Below are 23,341 nucleotides of genomic sequence, written 5' to 3' on the forward strand. Positions count from 1 at the left end.
TATTATGATGTACGTATGAAATAGCATCTATACTTTTGATCCCGCTTGTATAGTTTTATGATTAGCTTTACGGTATAACTAATCAAATAAAAGTAAGCTTTAACAATAACTAGCTTTTAATACATAGATTGACTATTTTAATACCAGATTCCAAAAATCATTGCCGTTGACATCTATCTGTAGCATTAGTTGTCATACATCTACCAATTGCAACTATTCGATGCCTTAAGAATAATTTACACCTCTTGTACAGCTAGGGTTTAGATTAGGATTAGCTATACTATTAACTACCACTATCACAACTTTAGCCAGCTAGTCGTTCTAATACCAATATCGGTCCTAATAGATCAAACTGATACATTTTACCTAGCTAAATAATGTACGCACATTCTCATACTAATAGCTTAAAGGCGATAATGTACTATTCAACTCATTTTAACATATTTTAAGTACTAGTTAATATACTATCAGGATTGTTTTTGTGGCCGTATTTGGCTACCGTGAATATATTAATAAATCTGGTTAGTAACCAACTACAGTACCTGATTTAAATTTTCAACTGGATTATTAAGAATATCATTTTGTGCTTGCTGCAGCTGGTACTCCAACTCTTCAACGCGACTATTTAAATTAGCTATTTGATCCTCGTGTTCGCTTTTCCTGGTTTTTAATACTATTCGATGATCATTGTTTTCCTTTATTAAGTCGTCTAGTTTTTCCTGCTGATCTGTTACATGTTTTTCTAATCGTGATATGTGCGTCTGATGTTGTTGAGTAATTTCATGACATCGTTTTTCATTTTCTGCGTTGGCTTTATCGATCGTATTGATTGTTTCAATTTCTTTTTGTTCTAATTTTCTATGAAATTCTTTCATAGCATGTTTCATATTAGCATCAAATTCGGCCTCTTTGGCTAGTAACTGTTCATCAATATCTTGCTTATATTTCTCATAATCTCGCTGGTATTTGAACTCTCTCTCTTGCAAATCTTTTTCGTACTGCAGAGTCCTTTCATTTAATTGCTGCTGTAAATCGTCAAGTTTGCTAGCTTGTTCTTTAGTTGTTTGTTCTTTATCAGTTAATTCGTCTAACTGACGTTTAAAGACATCAACTTGAGCAGCATGAATTGCTTTCTTATTTTCTAACATTTTCTTATAGTTATCTAATTCTTCATCTTTACTTTCATTGGCTTTCATGCTATCTGCTAGCTTAATTTCATAATCTTTCGTTATTTTCTCGATTTGATCAAAATGATCTTGTTGTAATTGTAAGCGTTGACTCTTCAAGTTAGCAATTTCTTCACCTTTTAAAGCTAAAGCGGTATTGTGATCTTTTTTTGCATCACTTAACCTTAATATAATCGATTCATCATAATGGATTTTTGCTTCTTTTACTTCTTGCTTTAACGAATCAATTTCTGATTCCAGTAATTTAATGTTATTTCGATATTCATCTATTTTCTTTTCTGCATCAATTTCTTGCTGTTTTAATTCATTGCGATGCAATACTTCAGCATTCAATTGATTATCCTGATGTTGTTTAGTGATCGACTCTAACTCAATATCCTTACTTGTCAATTGCATTTTAAGTCGACTTAGTTCTAATTGAGCATCATCAAGCTTTATCTGATAATCATCAGTGATTTGTTTCTCAGTTTCTCGCTTTCCTGATTCTAAAAGTTCTAATCGTTTAGAGATCATTTCACGATCACTACAAGCCTGTTCTAATTGTTCTTGCATCGAAATTAAATCACTTTCTGCTGCAGTTTTATCTCGCTGTAATATTTCTATATTAGTAAGCATAGTAAGTCTCAATTTCTCAGCATCGCTGCTGCTTTCTTCTGCACGTCTAAGTTCTGATGCAATGTCCTCCTTCTCTTTCATGATGTCCTTAACTTTAATTTCTTTACTGTGACTATCCTCTGTTAATATAACAATTTTATTTTCTAATTCATTATTGACTTGCCGTAGCTTTTCAACCTCATCTTTGGCACTATCTAATTCTACCTCCAATTCTTTTACAGCCATTTCATTATCATGACCTTCAGCAGTATACTTATTTTTTGCATCAGCCAATTGCTGCTGAAGTTCCTCGTATTTTATATTGATTTCTCTTACCTTTTTGGATAACTGGTTATTATTTCCTCCTAGTTCATCAATAGTTTCCATGAGTTTAACTCTTTCGTTCTGTAATTGATTGATTTCTTCTCTAAATCTTTCGATTGTTGCTGTATGCTCATTCAATTTCAATTCATAACTATTTGTTGATTTTAGCTGCATATCTTTTAATTCATCCGCAGTACTTTTTTGTAAATTTTCTATATTTACTTGATGTTCTTGCTCTGTTTTACTTAATGTCTTCTTGAAATCATCATTCATTTCTCTTATTTTACTTTGATAAGCACTTTTAAATTTCTTCTTTAACCCATCAACTTCATTTTCATGCTCTTTTATTTTATCCATGACGTATAATTCACTTGCTTTTAACTTGCTTCTGGTTTCTTCCAATTCTTTCGTGATAGATAAAATAACTTTTTCTTTGCTAGTGATCTCTACAAAATCTTCTTCTATCGATTTTTGGAATATTTCGATTTTTTTCGCTTGATTTTCAACAGTACTTTCTAACTCCACTTTACTTGCTTCTAATAGTTCAATTTCTTTTCCATATTTAGCTTGAATTTCTGAATGTTTAGCTTCACTATCTATCAAGGCTTCCTGCATTTTTGAGGTGCTAATATGAACTTCACCCTTTAATACTTCAATTTCCTTTATGAGAGATTGATTTTTCGATACTAATGTAGTAATCTCTTGATCTTTGGATTTCAATATTTCCTGGTTTTTGTCTAGATTAACTTTCATCATTTGCACGTGCCCTTCCAACTCACTTGCTGCTACAGTCGATGCCTTTTCAACTTCTGTTTTTTTTCTATATAGTTGCTGCAATTGATCATTTACATCTACAAGTCGTTTTTCATACGAATCGACTGCTTTTTGAATTTGATTCTTATAATCTGCATGTACTTCTTTTATGTGAATATTAAATTTAGTTTGTTGTTCATCCTGTTGGCTTGCATAATTTTTATCTTTATCCAACATCGTTAAAGTTAATTGATCGTAGGCTTCTTGTAGCTCGCGGAGTTGATCATGACTGGACTGTATTTGAATATCATATTGCGCTTTCAAGTCGTTAATGATTTTTTGATGCTCCTCTCTGACTTGATTTACTGTAACTCTTTGACTCTGTTTAATTTCATCAATTTCATCTTCATACCTCTTTTTTAGTGCTTTTATCTGCTCCTTTTCTGTATTGACAGCTTCTAAAGTTTTTTGATCGCAAGCCTCTTGAATCGATCTAATATTGTCACTATTGCTTTTTTTTGTATCCAATAGTTCCTCTTGCAAGGCAGTTACTACTCCATTTACGTTTCTTAATGACTTATTAACAACTTCTAACTGTGTTTTGTACTCTAACTCCTGTTTCGCTATCTGCTCTTTGAATTCAGTTTCCTTTTCTTTCACTACGCGCTCATGAAATGATCCAAGCGCAACTAAATTCTCTAAACTATGCTGTCTTAATGATTGTATGACTTGGGCTATATTATTTAATTCTATATCCGTATCTACATTTATAGATATTGCATCAGCGTCTACTTTTATAACAGAACCATAATCTAATTTCAACTTGTGTAGAGTGGTCTTTGTATCTTGTAAATATACTTTAACAGTATCAGATATCGACTGAAAGAATTGCGCTGACTGTTTACTGTTATTTTCCAACTTATTAACTATAACTTGATTTTCTTTAACAGATTCTTGAAGGCAATTAATGTTTTGATTGTGCCGCTCTTCTGCTTCAGTTAGCTTCTTCTCATAATCTAATTTAATTCGTTCAATTTTATCATCGAATTCAGACCTTAAGCTAACTTTATCATTTTCATGTTGTTGCATTAACTTTGATAATTCCTGATCATGCTCAGATTTTAGCGATTCATTCGAGGCCTGCGCTGCATTATATTTCAATTCTAATTTTCGCTTATAGCTGTCGATCTTTGATTTAAAATTTTCCTTTACTTCGGATAAAGTGGCTTGATGTGATTGTGTTGACTCAGCAGCTTTAACATTATATTCTTCTTCCATATCTTTTAGTTTTTGATTGTGTTCTTTCTCCATAAACTTTATCCTTTCTTCAAGTTCATCCCTTAGTGCAGCTTCACTGTCTTTGGATTTCTTTTCCATATCAGATAACTGTAGTTTATGTTCAGTCGTTAGTCGCTCTATAGAAGAGGAAGCGGAAGTTAACTCTGATTTATAGCTATCTTCAATATGTTGTATTTGTGATCGATAATATTCTTCTAAATTTGAAAGAGCAACTTGATGTGACTCCTTTAACTGTGTAGTAGCTGTATCAACTTCAGCGGTAGTATTTATTTTGTTAGTCTCTTTGAGATCTTTAATGTGATTGTCATATTCTTCTTGCGATAGAGCTAATTGTTTAGCGTAATCATTGTCTTTCGTATTAAGTAACTGATCAAAATAGTTTTTAGTCTCATCCAGCTTAGCTTCTAGATCTTCTTTAATACTTTGTTCTGTACGGGAGTGTTCTTCGCGTAAGGACTGTATCATTAATTCTTGATCAGCTAATAATTGTCGCCTATTATTCTCTTCTTTATCTAGTGCAACTTTTAAAGCCTCTACTTTTCCATTTAAACTCTTATTTCTATCCTTCATTTCTTGTAATAACTTTTCACTACTAGCTGCATTATTCATAGAGATATCTAACTTATTCTGCAGTGATAACAATTTTTCATCGTAATCACGCTTTATCTCTGTTTTTACAAATTCTTCCTGAGTATTTAATTTTTCTGATTGTTCCATACTCATCATTTCTTTGATCTTTTCGATACGATTTTCGTAGTCAGCTTTTAGTATTTCAACTTGTTTCTGTCGCTTATTTTCGTAGTCGGTTAGTGACGAATGATGCTTACTTTCCACATCTAGCAACTGCATCTTTAAATCATCAATCGTCTTCTGTAACTCGGTCACCTTTGCATGATTTTGACTGTTAACTTCATTTAATTTAGCTTGTAGAGATTTCTTCAACTTTATAATATTTTTATGGTTTTCCTCTTGCTTCTCCTTAAGTTGATTATTATGTTGTTGAATAAGTTCCTCTACTCTTGCCTAATAATAAATAGTTAAATCAACAATGTACCTTTATATTTAAATAAGTCAACATAACGCTTTCAAAGCAAGAAGCACTTACTTGTTCTTGCTCTAACGAAGTCTCTGATCGCTTCAGTACTTGCATAATCTCTATGAATATTAAAATATACTACACTTTATACATAATAATATAAATTAAGACATGTAAATGTTAAAAAATAATCTTTTATTCCTTATCTGTTGTAATTATGATGTTAGTGTGAGAATGTTCGTGATATTAGCAGATTTCAGTACTGTACATTAGAGAATAGGTAGCTTGGACTTAAGGATGATTGTATACAGTTAAACGTTATGATAATTTCGAAAATACATCTTCAGTTTTATCATACAATCATACTATTACATTTTACGGATTACTATTTATAGTGTAAATGATTAGTGTTTCCAGTAGGATCGTTTACATTAACGAACAAGTTGTAACTTTGCAGTCTAGATGATTTCCATGACATAATTTACTATTACCTACCTTGCTTTTCTTTCAGAGCAAGTTCAATTTGTTTTTGAGAGTCTTGTATCACTGATTGTCGTTGCAACTCTTCATTTTTCAATTTCTTTATGAAATCTTTAATCTCGTCATTTTTAGAATCAATAGCTCTTTCCATTTCTAAACATCATAGCGAAAAAGTCATTAAAGAAAAGAACGAATTAATATTAAATTACTACCTAAATATGAGCAGATTATGATCTATTATAACGTACATATGGAAAAATGTTGTATTCTACGTTATTAACAATTACCATCATTTTTCTTCTTTATAATCTCTTTGAATTCAGCATCTTTTTTAATAAGCTCTGATTCCATTTCTTTATCTTTTGTCTTTAAAGCAGCTTGAAATACCTTCTCACGATTTTCAGCATTCATTTCGTTTTCTTTTACAAGCCTACTGATCATTTCTTGTTTATCTTTATTCATTAAGTCGATAACGGCCGATTTATCCTTCTTTAAATTTTGCAACAATTCTTCTTTTTCCGCTTCTTGTTCAGTCATACATTTATTTAATTTTTCGCGAAGTTCTAATTGTTCTACTCGACTGGATTCTTTGAGATCTTTAATCGCTGAAAGTGAAATAAATCCAATTTATAATCGACGTAAAAATAACTGTAATGCATAGATATTCAAATACATATTTCAAGCATAATACGCATAAATATACAGCAACCTTTTTGAGCAGCATCTAATTGGTCTCTGAAAGAGTTTTTCTGTCGTAACAATTTGTCTGCCTCAATTTTCAAATTAGTAACCATGGTTTGATTATTTTCTAATATTTCTTGAGTTTCTAACAATTCGCTTTGTTTTGCTGTGACTGCATCTTGCATACGCCCATTCAGATCTTGTATAGCAGTTCGCTTCTGTTTTTCCAATGTATCCATGTTAGCATTTAGATCTTCAATTTTCTTTTGCAACATTTCTTTTTCAATCGTAAAGGATTCCTAAGTAGAAATTAAAATATTAACAAATAAGATACTAAGTAGCTCGGTGTAGATAGAACACAACTTAGTTGCATATTAAAACTTTAAATTAAATTTTTGATTTTTATAATCAGCAACTATAAAATTACCTTTAAGCGATCCACCTCCTCTCTTAGTTGATCGTATTGAGCTAATCCTTTCGCCTAATTTAAAAAGGAATTTCAATTTATTCTTTCCAGCTTCACTACCGTTGCATTAGTAGATTTACGATATTATAAATTAGAATAATAGTACTATTATCAACGCTATCTGAGCATGTTAGTAAAGCTAACTTACAATTCCTTGCATTTTATTAGCTATAATTGGTAGGAGCCATTGAATGTATTCAGACGCGTAGATATATATATTGTAATAGAGGTAATTACATAATTGAGAATCAGTTACTTATTTAAAGATAATTATATCTACTGATATAACCAACTGCGTTTCTTACAATCGTTAAGATCATTTTCGGCCTATTAATGATTGTAATACAAAAGAGAAAAATTACTTTGGAAAATTTAACATTAATCTCATAAAGCAATTTTAGTTGTTAAAGATTTAATTAAAGCAAACCTCTTGTGACAATGAATTAGTAGTTTGTTTGAGTAGTGCAACCTAGCATTTGAAGTACATATTGCATCATTACTAATCATTCATTAAATTATGAAATTACTGTATTATAGTAGATAAGAAAAATTGGAGATAGATGTTATAGTTCTAAAGTACCTGCTGTTGCAGCACACGTATCAAATCATCTTTTTCTTGTAAGGTTGATTGCATACTTTCATCTAAATGCTTCTTAGCTAATTGATCTAACTGATGTGCCTAATGACAATAAAATAGATATGTCGTCAATGAGTGACAGTGTTTCGACAGTATTTAGATGTAATACTTTTATTTCTAGCTACTATAGAGTGCAAGAAGTACATACCTCTTTCATTTCAGCTATTCTTTTGAAGGCCTTATCTTGATTTTGAACTAATGTTTGCTGTTGAAATGAATTAGAAAAAAATTAAGGGATATTGATTCAACTAGTCATAATTGTTGATTAACAAAACAGGTCGGTAAATTTGATTCAACAAAGTCTGTTATCAATTCTGTATTAACTACAGTAACAATGTGTCGTTGTAATGTCTCTTACCTCTATTCTTTCCTTATCCGCTTGTAAAGTACTGTAAGCAGTATTTAGCTACAAATGGACAAAAATTGATATAATTGATTTATTATCCCGAAGAAATAATGCATTTTCTAAGATAAGTACTGTACAATATTGATATGTAATCCGTAATGATATATTTATTATTGATATCTTATGATAATCAGCTACACTTCTTAAATACTTACTTTAGATACTTGAACTTTATAGCGCTGTAATTCTGCTTTAAGCTTTTTACGAGATTGAACTAATTCATTATACTTTATGTCATGACTGACTGGTGTCGAATGGAATGTACGTGTATCTCCTCCCGCTTGCTGTGATGATGATATACTAATTTTGGCAGGTGTACTATCAGTAACAGGAGTAGCAATATCAACTAAAGGTGCGATTGCATTGGAAGATATTTCTGCAGGGTAATTATTACCCTCTTTATCTTTTTCTTTTTCGGCTTCTGTGTTCTTCTAATAGCCATAGTGTTTATAACATGAATCAGTTTTCATTTAATAGTACATTAGTTATAAAATTTTAGTCCTAAATTGATGTGATGAAGCTTACGTAATAATCCATATAGGCTATCAATATGCAATAGTAAATGTGGTAGTATGAGCAATATTTATTGACAGTACAGTAGAAGGATATCATCACGCTTTGTCCCTGACTTATTAACATAACGACAAGTACAGTTTTTGCAGTATATTGATTTGATATTGACCATTAGATAGTCGGTTTGGTAATCCATTGCTAATCACAATTCGTACAGTCAACTTATTAAAATGCTCCATCATCGGCAACTACTTCTATCATTACTATTTTGTAATATCGAAACCATCAACAGCCCTTCTGTATATCAGGTTAAATAAATTATATCTACGCGCTAGTAAAATTATTTATTTTATTTAGCTAAGCTACAACGTAGACTACTAAAGAAAGTTTGACAGTATTTATTGCTATTGCCGTTTATTGAATGGTTTTCGATTGGAAAATTGATTCTAACAAGCCTTCCTATTTGTAATATCATCATGATTACAGGTAATACTTTTATCCTTACGAGCAGTTGCCCAAATACAATATTAACAGGCAGTGTACTATTTATTGGCTGTTCAATTTTACGTTATATCTGAATTGATACACAATTTTGAGTATGCTATCTAGGCATGGTGTCTATTAAAGTAGAGTTGGATGTTTTGCTGTTGAAAAATTGATATCCAGGATAGCTATGAAGTTTAATTGAATTGCAATAGAGTACTGTACAGTACATTATCGATCTATACATCAGTTTACAGAAAACAATACTAAAACAGAATCATCCTCTTTCTATATCATGACTTGTCTTGATTAGAGTGCAAAACATGTTGAATTTTTCTGGTATCTCCCTCTCTACCCTGATATCGATATCGCTTTGACTATTCCTTATCAATGATAGTCTACAGATCTTGATATAGAAACGGCTAATGCGTGATCTACGAGTAACTACCATGCAATATCCATTTCAAAGATGAACATGACTACCGATAGTATCTTGCTCCTCATTTCAAAAGTGAAATAGGATGAAGTTGATTGCTCAAGGAATATATAAGATAATAGCTATGATCATCGATCAAGGTTGAATGCAATTTCGAGAACGATCTATCACTTAAATTGATTGATACATTAATTGTTGAATATCCTTGGTATTGACTGTCAATTTAAAGACTGATCGATCGAATGATGACTTGTATGATTTTACTCAACTCTTTATCCTAGTTGTCATTACTAGACTTACAGGTGTATCCAATACAGTGGAACTTAACTTTGTTTCATCATCAGCAGTAGCATAGAGTGTATTGGAATTATCATCGACATTGCTGACTGATGTTTCTTGACTGGCCTAAATAATCCAAGACATGAAATGTATTACGACTGCTTGCCAGTATATTAAACGTATAAACATGGAGAGTGCACATTGATACCTTTCGATTATCGGTAGTTTGATCGATAGATGCATTAACTGGTGACGATTTTTCCGACTCGGCTACCTGTTTCTTTAATTTAGCGAACATTTTAAGAAGAATTTTCCATTCGCGGACAACATATGCGTAGATTGGAGTGATTTGAAAGGTCCTTTTGGACTCCAATCGGAGTCGATATTTCTAGTCTAGCGTCGAGTATGAATGTGCAATACTGTACGGTACCTTGCGTTCGTGTGATATCCCATACTGTAGCCATAGCGGTACGTCACCAGTGGCCTAGACATCCAGTACAATACCGCACAGTAAATAGTATTGTAATTTACAGTGCACAGTATGCAGTAGTACTGTAGTCTTGGGTACAGTGTACAGTACACTACTCTACAGTGTCGTGATCAACGACGGTAACATGGGCTACTGTAGATCTACCTAGCGTAGTCCATTCCACTGTCTACAGTAGACTGTACCATGGACGACTAAATTTAGCCTAAATTGACTAGTCAACGACAGTAGAACGTGCCCAGTGTAGTCATGCCTGACTTATCACGATTGTCACCATATCATGGCCATCACTTTGGCCAGAAAAAAGATGGCTGCAAGACAGGTTGAAATCGAGCATAATCAATGACTAAATTGCAGTACAATCATAATGTAGAAAAATGTGTGAATTTATAAACACTGGAAACGATGTATTCGGTATTATTCATTCTTTCTTGGACGGCTTAATGGCCTATCTCTTATCCAAGTACTGTAGTCAGTGATGATCTTAGAGATGGATAGTGAAGTGATTCGGATGTTCACAGTAGTCAGCCAAGGACTTCTCAACAAATTTTTAACCCCCCAGCCCTAAAAGAAGTCCTGCTTCCAATTCCTAATCCCAAATTTAATTTTACCCCTACTCTTAAAGAACTACACGAGTAGTTTAAAGAGGTAAATAGAAGTTTGTATAGAAGTACTAAAATCATCATCTAGTGCAAATGAGCAATAAAAATCCAATAATTAGTAAAGTGCTTATGCTAACGCTATTAAAATATCGTCAGCCATATCTCTTTATAGTGTCTGTTTTTAATCGTTTCATTCTAATAGCTTTAGTAGCCTATGAGCAGTAAATAATGGAAATTGTGGATTTTGAACCTGACCTACTCTCCACTACAGTAGTATCATTACAAATTTATGACATGAACGACAAAGACTGCAACCGGCAGCCTAGCCCTTAAATAAACGAGATCCCCAAGCTGTACCCAACCAACCAATTCATTTTATAACTTTCGAAATACCACATCAATAGCAATTCCACAAGCACATTGCATAGTATCGTACTTTATCGAATCTCGAAAGTATATTATATACACACTGCATAGCAGGAATCAAACAATCGTTTCTTTCTGCAGACTGCATATGCGTCAGTACTGTAGTAAAGCTCGACCCGAAATGATATCTGATATCCTAAAATGCTGTCTGCTTTAATTAACAGCACTGTAGGCCCAATGCAAGAGTTTAGCTTACAAAAAATCACGCCTTTACAAAATTATGAACAGTTTCCAATAACATCGAGATCCTAACGGCAATGGATATTGCAGTAGAATTGCTCATAATAATACAGTATGACATCATGATGAGGAAGAATTCATTATTTTCAAACCCTATACATTGGATTAGACTGCAGTGATTCTTAATGATTGATAGAAGAGATGAATGGATTGTTTATTTTTTATAGATCCCGATTTTGCAATACCATCCACTTTGTCTGATGATATACTACTCGTGTAGTATGGATAGCACGGTAAAAACAACAGTGACTTTCGCGTAGTTATTAATTATTATTATCCATGACAGTATCTACGATTAATAGATTATAGCTTATTTTATATATTCACCATAGCTTACAGATGATCGCATAAAGTATCAGCAATAAAACTGAATTTACAAGTATACAAGAGTATAGTCTCTTGTTTATTCTAAAGTCCAAGCGGCCACGTATTACATTTGTCGATAAACATTTAAATTTTGAACAACTTTAGGGGGATATTAGGCAGGTTTATATTTAGCAAGATACGAGTATAACGTAATGTACTTATTGGCTTGCTTAAACGTTCGCCTACCACCTTTGTAGGCCTCTGGTATATTTAATTATTCGTCATCATGCAATAACTTATTAAGATAATCTATAAATCCCATTTTAGACGTTTGTATCGCTCCTCTTCGCAGTCTTACAAAATCAAAGTGTTTTTTTTTTGCGCTTCTATACTACTTTAAGGCACTATATCCTTATTTATTATATTTTGTTGTTGCATATAACAAGCAATAAGCCAGATACCATTTGACAAGTGCAGGTCTTAAAGCCTAGGATGAGTTTGTTGCTACTGTTTTCCGGATGTTATTTTGTATATTCATCATATGAAAAAATAAACATCCTAGGAAGAACTCGTTTAATACAAGTGCAAATTGACTGCATTATAGGAAAAGGTATATATGACCTATTCAATCTGTATTGATTGCACACGCACTCTTTTATCACTTTCAATAGAGCTATCTCTGCAGCCATACCCAAGTATATCGAAAACTTAAGCATCTGGTGATAGTCTGTATAAATAATCTGCTTGCTCCCCAAAGACCATATCATCAGCAGCAGAAGTAATACCAATAAATAAACTCTGTCCAAAGCATCAGTTAACACAATTAGTTATACCATCACGACCTTCCTATTTTAAAATTCTATTTATTTTGGCGATAAGTATATAGAAACAAGTTTAGCGAATTTAAGAATCTCCAAACGCAGCAAAAAATTATATAAATATTGTAAAGAGACAAGACTCTGCTTTCAACTTAGCAGATAATACAGTAAATGCCGCAGTGTACCAAAGAGTAGCATTCAACCACGGTATATTATTCTTATCACTTGCTGGATAATTTTAATACCGAAACATCTAATAAATGATTGTCACCGAATAGTGAATAATATTGACTGCTATCGGAACCATTTCTATCCTGCAATAAATTGCCCATTGCACAATTGTCGGATATGTCAATATGAGATTTGCACATATTTACCATGTTAGGTTCCTTATAGTCAGTATGCTTAGAACGAATGCTATCAAGATTTGAATAGCACTTTTGTGATATCCTTTCCAAATTATGATAACTGTTAACATTTACTGGTAACGACGGCTGCACCATACACTGCAACGGTAAATAGGAACGATTATCGGGGCCTGAAAGTAATGGTTGATTATCATATTCATTTTTTTGTCGTAATCGAATAGTAGATGATTGAACAGATCTAGTTGGGAAAAATTCAGGTGCATATGGTGATAGTTGTTTTCCTTTGCGACCTTTGACACATTGTGAATAAGTAATCTTTGATACCCTCGGTGTAAGTGGCACCTTATCGCTATTTAATCTTGAAGTCGATGACGTTGACGGACATTGATTTACTACAGCGCTACCATAGGGTCCATTATTCAAGTTATGTCCAACAGTTTCAATTTTCGTTACTCTATGAACATGATTTGCTTTGGGTACTGTTTTACTGTCATGATTATTTATCTTTTCTACATTATTTAGTTTATTATCATTCGTTTGATATCTTGAATTTGGATGTAATATTTTGTTGTGTAATATATTGGTATTTAAGTTAGTTGGGTCTATTTTTGAGTTCCTACTACTATGAGACTAAAGAAGAAAGAAAAAATATGTTACAACTAAATCACCGAATTCAATATAGAAAGATTATAAACGATGGCATAAATTCTAGTTACGGCTTTTTGCTATAATACAGTATACAAAAATGGTGCTATCATTATAAAAAATTCCTGAAAGTTAAAATCTTACATGAGATTCCTAAAAATACTATAAAGTATGTTGTTATAAGTACACTATTTAATTGTTAATTTTCTCTTTAGCTGTAATAGTAAATTCTTTTTGCGTATAGTGCTTGCGTACAAGCTAATGATACCTCTTATAGCTGATTTATTAATTAAACTATGGTTAGAAGAAATTATGAAAATGGTGTCATTCCTTGCTTTACTATTTATCGTCATCGTTTCTGCTGGATAATCAACGTATCATATAACTAGCTACGTACCTGATCAGATCGATCTGACATATTTCCGAATGATTTCGAGCTATCACTACTATTTTGACGTTGTACTTCTCGATTATTATCCGCTTTTGCCTAAAAATAGGGGAGAGTATTTTGGTATTATATAAATATAGGCTAACAAGTGAATATTGTATATCGTAGCGTAATGAATAGTATCGATGAGTGCTGGTATCGGTAAATTTGTTATACTATTCACCGAATCTACTTCTACAATACAACATCTTTAATGCCAATAGGTATTTACAAGATAATCATAATTGCTCAATGACTAAAAGTGATTGAAGTAATGACGCGTTACAATAAAGAATGCTACCATGTACTCATAGCATCTCACACAGTTAATTTTATTTAATTTTAACCAATAATAACAACATCAGAGCCCAACTACCTTTATTTCCTTTCCTGGATCTTTTCGCTTGGGTTTGTCTTTCTTCTTTATCTTTCGTCGCCTTCTTTCGTCAAGCCGAAGGATCTGTTTTAGATATAGTGATTAGGAAATAATTATTCAATACTGCTACATATGCGATACGTCTAAAGTTTGGATAACTGTCAGTAAGTTGTAGTCGTAAATACAACCGTGACAGTATAGTATATCGAGTTACCATCGCATTCAAAATTTCATCAGGCTCTTCCGGTGAACATTCGTCGTCGTTATTTTCATTTTGATCAATCTTTCAAAAGTAAAAAATAGCAATAGGTTATATTAAAATTTTTTTATCAACAAGAATCTTGCATTGAAATTACAGTACTATTAAGTAAAAAATAGTTGTACATTTGACACATTTCGGTGTACAGCAATGTCGCCGACTAAGGTAATTTACATATTCGATCAACCAGTGTACAACACAGTGGTATGTGTGTCATGCAGTATAAGGATGATTTTACTATATTCCATCTAGAATATACTGTTCGCGTATATAGGATATCGGTCCGTTTAAATAATTGGTCATTTTATAAAATTATATTTATATTAACAAATAATTAAGTAATAACACGCTATTTACATAAAGAAGTTTATTGACAATATTGGCTCAGAATAAGTTATCCTATTGAAATACTAACGTAGAATGTTACGCAATTTTGTAACTCTAACAGCTGTTCTGAAATGAATGAACATACAGTCAACGATATGGTAGAGTAAAACGCCTTCTGGTACTGTAATCTTAATGAAGGATTATACTACGGGACAAAATGATATACAAGTATTACAGTAGATTCAATGCCGATCAGTTAAAATTATGCTCTTTAAAATACTTGAAATACATAACAAGTGGTCACGAAGATTCATAATTCAGGCCATTGAATACCCGTTGTGATTCATGACTAAGAAACATCTGAGATATATGCCGTAAAAATGTCTATGATTTTTAAACGATATCAATATTCAAAGACTGAAAAGGTGCTTCTGAGCAGATTGTCAAGCATAAAGTAACTAAAATTCCGCCTACGTTCGTTCATTGTCAAAATAAATAAAAAAGATAGATAAAATTTTTAAATCGTTTCCGTTGCTTGTCATTTAAATTTAGTTAACGATGTACACGTGTTAATAGAAAAAAGTAATTATATATAATTGTGCAGCAGATTGATAATTAATTAGTTGAATTTTTTCGTAATCACACGTATTACAAAGAAGATTAAAGGTTTGCATGCTTTCAGTGATATTGTCAAGTAATGTACGCGTAGAATATCAATCGTTGATTAACTACAATTGCACATAGACAAGTTCTTAACGTTTAAAGATCGTAGTGCATCGTTTATCTCTAGTTATGGTAGCTAGCTATAATCTAGCATGTACTGTATTGTCGATTATTAATCGTTGATTAACTACTTGTACCACCGCACATAGGCAAGGTCTTCATTTTTATGATCGTTCGCGATGGTTTAGCCATGCAATGTGTTGACATGTATACTATCAATTTTGAACAGTACAGATGCTTATGTAAGAGTTAAGTGGCTGTTGTTAAAAAAAATCACGTCGTCATATTTCGAACAAGATGCAGAAAAACCGCAATCTAAAGTACAGTATGATCAATGTTACCATTGATACTTTATGTAATAATGACTGTAGTATACTTTGCAACTAGGTGATCCATTTTTTATGACTTGCGGAGATTTCAAAATTGAACTAAATAATTTAAAAGACAGCTTTTGATGATCGACCATGGTATAAAATTAATCGAATTACAGTACTGTACAAGTTTACAGTGAATCCAATCTCGATCACGAATGAACTTCCAGCAATTGATGGATGTCCTTCAATAAACTCCAAATTGGCGATAAATGTGACTAATAACACTGATATATATGTCACGGTCTACATATTCCACTACTGGAGAGCGGAAATTTCAACAGATTTTGCTTATTGTTACTGTCGCATCAACGTGAGAAGCGTAAATATATACATGGAAAAATAAAATTTGATCATTTTTCCAAAGGAATCGATTCCATACGGTATCAATTAGCGCATCGAATTCCTGCCATTTGTACAATGCGGGGCCCCCCGTAAAGAAGTCGAGAAAACCATTTACAAAAATTGATGTTTCCGTTGGTGTATGAAAGTAAACGCACCTACTAATGAATACATGTAGAGATAGTGCCAAACCCTCTCTGCTTACAAAAATCTCGTATTGGATCAACGATTACTGTACAATATGCAATCAAGATCTCCTCAAAAGGAGTTCAATAGTACCGTACATAAAACTCGATCTACTTGATAAGCTGATAGTTTAAATTGAAAAAGCAATTTAAGCTAGTATTAACAATGAAATTAACTTAAAAATATCATGATTAAATATTGGGTGCAATGAAGGAAAACGTGTAATCTACGTGTTTAATCAGCTTATGCTCCCCCCCCCCCCAAAAAAATGATATTTTCGTATTGTCAAAGCTTAGAAGCAACATGTTACTTACATTTTGCGCTAAACTTGTTTCTTGATTGTTATTCGTTGGATGATTGCTACCGCTGCTTACGGAAGTGACATTCGAGGTGTTGTTAGAGTTGTTACTATTAGGTCCATTGGATTTCTTCTTTTTTTTCGATAAATGGGGTGAACGCTTCTCTATCGTTCGCTCATAACTCTAAATTAAATCAAAGTCCACGGCAATGAGTCTATATCACCTAGATCGGTTCGTTGTAAAGAGGGGGTCTACAAGATACTTCTAAGAAAAATTTTTCATACGATAGTTCATGGCTGTAAGCTATCGTACATTCATTCCATGACAGTACTATTTGTAAGCGTGGAATTCATTATCAATTGAATGCTGCAGTTTATGTTTCATTTCTACGGTATGAACAAATTTGCTTGACACTCCAGTTAGAAATGTCAAGCTGCAATCTACTGTATACGGCAGCTTGGGCCATTCTGCGTTGATTATACTTTCAAATTGTGCACTTATTACAGGTTTATTAGCGTAAGAATCTGCGCTTAGAATACGTAACTTGCTGCTGCCTTCATTGCTTGTACATCACTACCATATCATCATTACACGGGTTATCCATTTTTTGGGGCAGCCGGTAAATACTAGTTCATAGTGTAGTAGATTGGAACAAAATATTTTCAATTTTTATCTACTCTACTGTATGATTGAAATGTTGCAACAGTTGCAGCTACTGTATAGACTTAGCATAACATCTTGTACGACAGTGGATAGTAAGTTGTAGAAAAAGTTCTAAACAGCGACAGCAATAACAGATTTCATTATCCTGTTTTATGTTGGTATTGACATTGAACAACATCAGCAATCTACACTTGCTGTACAACACTGGAGTAATAAATTATCCAAGTAATTGGTTTGATGTTCTAACTTACTCTTTCGCTGGGAGAATGATTCCTTCGTGTCAAATGATTGGCAGTAATACTAATGAGGATTGCAGATAAAATCACACTTTCGATAGACTATAAAGAAAGTTTGCAAAAAGAAAAAAGAGTCAACGCCAATCGAAGAACAAGTATGTCATTAGGCTACTGTCTTATTGCAATTGTCACATGCAACATGCTCGATCCTTGATGATCATCGTCGTCGTAGCAAGCTACTATTGACATGATCGTAGAATGGACGCACATGGGAAAAAAATTGACAACATACGAACAACAAATCGATTGTATTGATGCTATTGATGGTTATTTGAACGACAGCAATATTTACAAGATACGACAAACCTGAGCAATTAATGGTACCACCACACAACCAAAGACAGAACCAAAAACACAAAAAACCGAATACTGATCGAAAAAGCTCCTCTCTAACGGCATTTTTTCCTTTGCCCCCTTAACTTGATAACATCAATCAAGAAGAGTACATGATTATCAAAATGGTCCATGATTGTCAATAGCCACAGGGGATACAAGTGATGAGACAAAGCGTCTCTATTCGTTCTATTACTACGCTAAAATGGAAAGGATTACTCGATCCAATCCATGCTTACTACATACGTGTCTTCTTGCATAGAAATTCAATCTTCTTGCCAGGGATTGCAATCCAATTCTTCACAACCAATGGAACTAATACGCCAATGTCTAGGCTAAACACATTCAATATTTGCAATCAACAGCAATAACTACAAGTTAAGAATAATTTCCTTCTTTCTCTCCTTAGCAATGTCCCAATTTGGTACACGTTGATCAAATCTGAATTGATTCTCAGTTAGGGCGGCCGCTAATTGATGTTCTCGACTGTTTACTGTACGGTAGGACTGGTAACGACAGTAGTTAAGCAATACAATGCAATGTTTACCATAGATTGCTAATACTAGACAACGCGAGTAGACGATACATGCGCTGTAGTCGTAGAGTCTGGTAGGCAAGTGGTCCAACATGGTTATCCTAGGTAGAAGAATAGAAAAAGAGAAGAATGCTGCCATCATCATGTAATAAAAAATAATAAGGATTGTTATTATTCTTATCCCGATGAATAATTAGATATCATTATTATATCATCTCGTCTATTTTTACCAGGACATCGATGATTGTACAATATAGCCTAGAGACCCTTTAGTCTCTAACGGTCTCTAGGCTAGCCAACAGGCCATAGAGATACATTAAGCGTAAGTGAAAGAAAATGGATCGCATACAACTACAGTACATTTTCAGCTGCATCGCTGTTACTCCAAAAAAAAAAGAAAGTAGTCCCTGTATCGACAGGAGCACACCAAGATGTCGTGGGAGTGCTAGCGAGTACTTGGTGGTATACGGAGACGAGATAAATTTCTCTTGGTAGTCCCTGGTTACGACGACTTCCATCTCGTATCATCGTTCAGAGATCTTGATACAGGCGCATAATGAAACATTTTCTATAACATGCCACTCGATCGAGTTGGATGCAAATAGTTTTACAGCAGAAAATGCAATAAAGGAAATAATCACGCGAAGTCTCAATATCAAAGTGTTGTTTCTAAAGCTTACGCGAACACATAGTGTTACTCAAGTATTGAACAAACGGCTAGGAAAGTAACAAGTCAGCCTTGAGTCATGCCAACGTTGCAAGAAACTGAACGGATTAGTGCTGCAATGAAGGACAAGTACCCACACGAGAATCATGGACAGTCGCTCTCCAATATTGTTAAGTACATGCACAGTATTCAAAATTGAGACAGTACAGTAGAGTCAGGATCTCGAGAGGGAAATTTCCGATAGTCTTTACGAATTTTGAAAACGAATGCGTCATTGATTTTAATTTAGTAATGACGTAATAATTAATGCTCATGCAATCATAAATTTCGTTGTGCATGCACAGCATAGGAGTAGATAGCCTAGATGAATGGGTAGCCGACAATAGCCCCAAGCCCTTGCGAGCATCTAACTTGTAAATCGATCATTCAAGAACCCATCAAGTATTCAAGTGTATAATAGACTTTTTCGAACTACAACAGTCAATGGAGCTTTAGTATCTAGGATGTAGTCTCTAAAACACCAGCTGCAGTCAATTACAAATCGTAACAGTCAGCATTGCAAAAATACAGCAGGAAATATCCAACAGCGAATAGAATAGTCGACCGCCCTTTTATCTTCATAAATTTTATTCTTAAATGATCATACAATATCTTACCAAATACAGTACACTCATCTTCCTTGAATTGAGATCACATTCGTTAGAGTAACATAGAAAATTGGACAACAATATACCGTTTACAGCCCAATATACTTGCACTGAACTACAGTATTTTTAGAAATAACCATAATATTGAACGATAAAAAGATAACAATATACAAGCAGTTAAACCGATCGACCAAACTAAATAAACCCTAACCGTTAATCAATTATTTGTCGTCTAAGGAGCGTGTGGCATACTAATTGTCCAGATCATCTCTATTAAGGCACTGAATTATGTTCTTACTAAATGCAATATAATACAGCATCTTTCTATGTACCAATAAATTAATTGTACTTGACGTAAGGTAATGGTTTTTACCAGCAATCGAAATACACAAAAAAGTGGGGCGAAACTCATGAACTTTCCATTTGAAAATAATGGCTTTGATCCTAAGGTAATATCAATTTTAAAACATGTACTTGGCTATCATGTTCTATGAAATTCAAGTCGGAGTTGAACACCAGAACATCTATTCAAAACTTGCAGCAGGACTTCTAATCCATTCGCGCCTTTAGGATTTTTTCAGTTACCTTATCCTTTTCGCTAGATGTTCAATGGTTATAAATTGATACACATTAATAAAATCATATCTCCATTTTCAGCAAAGATACCCTCCTAAACTACAAATACTATAATAATATAGCCTACTTCATAAATATACAACATGCGTTTTTATAAATATCTGAGAGTACCAAAAATTTGAACACGCATTCAAATAGAATTGTACTATAACATAGCCTAAACTGTTATTTATATCAAGCATATGCCACAGGGTATCAATATCCATTTAAAAATGCAGAATTATACATAGTACTTTGAGGCTATGTCTGGAGTACCTAGCACAATTCTAAACCGAATACTGTAGAAACTACTACTTGTGTGAGGCACCTTTCCGCTCTAAATGCCTTGTATAAACCAACGACGTAATTCAACTATACTATCTCTTCAAACAGAAGCCGGTACGATGAACAATGTTATTCACTTCCAAATAAATCATTGTACATTTAATTAATGTAACTAGTATAACGTTTGCTCAAATACGCAGCGGTAAGAAGCTACTGTTTCAGAGATACGATAAAATCTTAGATAAAGATTATAGATGTATATATACTGGACAATGCAGTATGTCTACCATTTCCGTATACAGTCTCTAAAAATGGTCCAAACGAGGTATTTACACTTACATGACATAAACTATTCCACCCCATCCGCTAACACAATCACGATCGACCGCATTAAGTAGAGCTTGGGAAATTGATTCAAATAAATCATCTGCTTCCTAATAACGTAAGCATAAAAGTTTACATTAATACGCACTGCTAAACATCAGTAACTTTGCTCCTGGATTGCAACACCAACTAAACTCGTACAACTTACTAAGTCAGGTTCCCATAATGATTCACACATTCCATACAATTGTTCCGATGCGGTACCACTGACAACAAAATCTTCGGTAATCATAGGACAGCCAATTAAATCGAGTGATCCTACGAAAGGTTTTGCATTTTTATCCAAACCAGCAATAACAGGCTCTACGAAGTAAGGTCCAAACCTACAAAAGTATCAAATAAGCATGACTTACAGATATTCTCACTTGATATTAGCAATGCCGTAGCTTGTAAGAATATTCAATACACTATATACCCTTTGAGAATGACAAAAGCAGAATACAGTGTAACTGTGCATTATTACCTTTTTTCATACAAGAGACTTGAGACCAAGCTCATAAAGGTTTCCGGCTTCATTTCTCGATTTTCACGTAGCATATACATATTTAATCTAAATTTTAACTTATTGGATCTAAAATACAGCAAAAATATCGGACGGTTACAACAGCTCCAAAGTGCACCCGCTTGTAATAAAATGAGTTGCATCATAATGAATCAGCAAAAATTTTGGATGGAATAATTTACTCCGAAACTAGCACTTTTTCGCCATGATGACTAAAAAATTGTTATTATCAAGTCTACTGGAACACACAATCTATAAATATATGCGATTGGAGTGCATGACGACTGATGTCGTGTAGTGTATATCAGGTGCTAACTACAACATTAGCACGAGTGATTCGATGCGTGTACCGTAGGTATCAACTTACACAGTAGTAACATCTGTAGCTAAACCAGAAAAACCAATATAAAGATGATCGCTCATTCCATAGATCCTTTGAAATTCATGTCCTATAGTCTGGGCTTGTATACCAAATCTTCTATCGGCCGCGATGGCAACACAATTTTTTCCAGTCATGGCGCAAATTGCAGAGCCATTGTATTCGAATATAGACTATACCGTAATTAATGCAGAAATTTTAAGTCAAATTTTCAATCAGTAATGCGAAACTATGTTCTAATCATGCCTTTTGAATATCAAGGTGTACTTTCGTCGCACGCTGTAATAAAACGATAGCGAGCAATCGCTAGCAAGCAGTACCGCGCGCGAAGAGACCGAGATATCATTCATTTGTACATGTAATCTTTATAATACAACATTGCTAAAAGTCTACTGTACGCGTACAGCAGACAATGACTTTTTGATTTTATTACTAAATAAATTGGCTACATAACTAATCGTTTATACAGCTGTAGTTATAATTTTACTGTAATTCATCAGACAACATTGTGGATCCAAAATTCGCAATTCTATACGAACTGTACACTGTCTAAGAAGAAGTAGCAACGGAGTACTAGTAACAGTGCGTATCTATTACTATTTTCGATTATCATTGTAGCTTAGGGGAATGCTGCAAGGCGGATTTAGGATCATCAATGATGATAAAGTCAATCTATGCTGTGTATTTCAAGCCTAAAGTATCGATTGCAGACGTACTTTAACCCAGTACTGTACTACAGTTTTAAAAAGAAGGATGCAGTCATTCACTAGATGAGCTATACCACTACTAGAGAATGGATAGAATAGTTAAGTCATAGGATAATTCATATTGTACATTACTTCAAGTCCTTCGCTAATCACATAAAGTGGTCATTACTTCATACTTGGCAAGTGGACAATAGTACAATATAATAAGGGAATAGTTCATATTGAAAAACGTCTATATAGTAGTTAGTTTCGAGCGCAAGTAGTCATTCGAGAATGACGGTAGTACATTGCCAACTTTTACAGCTATTTTGTATACGATCGTTGATGATAATTGAACCCAATTTGGGGAAGCAATAACTTTGGAAATTGGCCTAATTTATCGTTATCCTTACCATTTTTAGCTTTAATATTTGTATAATGAGCCCTACAGAATGGGATTCTCCTTAATTTTACAATTGATTCCTTCGGATGGCCAGTAGAGAACCTGGATATATTGGTGGATGTCTTTCAGCTCGACAATTAGTCAGCAACTCCTTTACAGTCGATTGCTTT

The 23,341-nt window shown here is 33.5% G+C and overlaps 1 protein-coding gene across 1 annotated transcript; it reads right to left on the bottom strand.

The window, feature by feature from the left end:
- Positions 1 to 20,466: 20,466 nt before the first annotated feature.
- On the bottom strand, positions 20,467 to 22,219 carry TRIADDRAFT_50102 (uncharacterized protein; the record flags this gene model as incomplete). Its single annotated transcript, XM_002111206.1, has 5 exons — positions 20,467 to 20,515; positions 21,157 to 21,251; positions 21,350 to 21,524; positions 21,665 to 21,772; positions 22,071 to 22,219. 5 exons carry the CDS (start codon positions 22,217 to 22,219, stop codon positions 20,467 to 20,469), a joined length of 576 nt encoding a protein of 191 aa, XP_002111242.1.
- Positions 22,220 to 23,341: the final 1,122 nt, after the last annotated feature.

This window comes from Trichoplax adhaerens, genomic scaffold (assembly GCF_000150275.1).
Source record: "Trichoplax adhaerens TRIADscaffold_3 genomic scaffold, whole genome shotgun sequence".
Taxonomy (NCBI): Eukaryota; Metazoa; Placozoa; class Uniplacotomia; order Trichoplacea; family Trichoplacidae; genus Trichoplax; species Trichoplax adhaerens.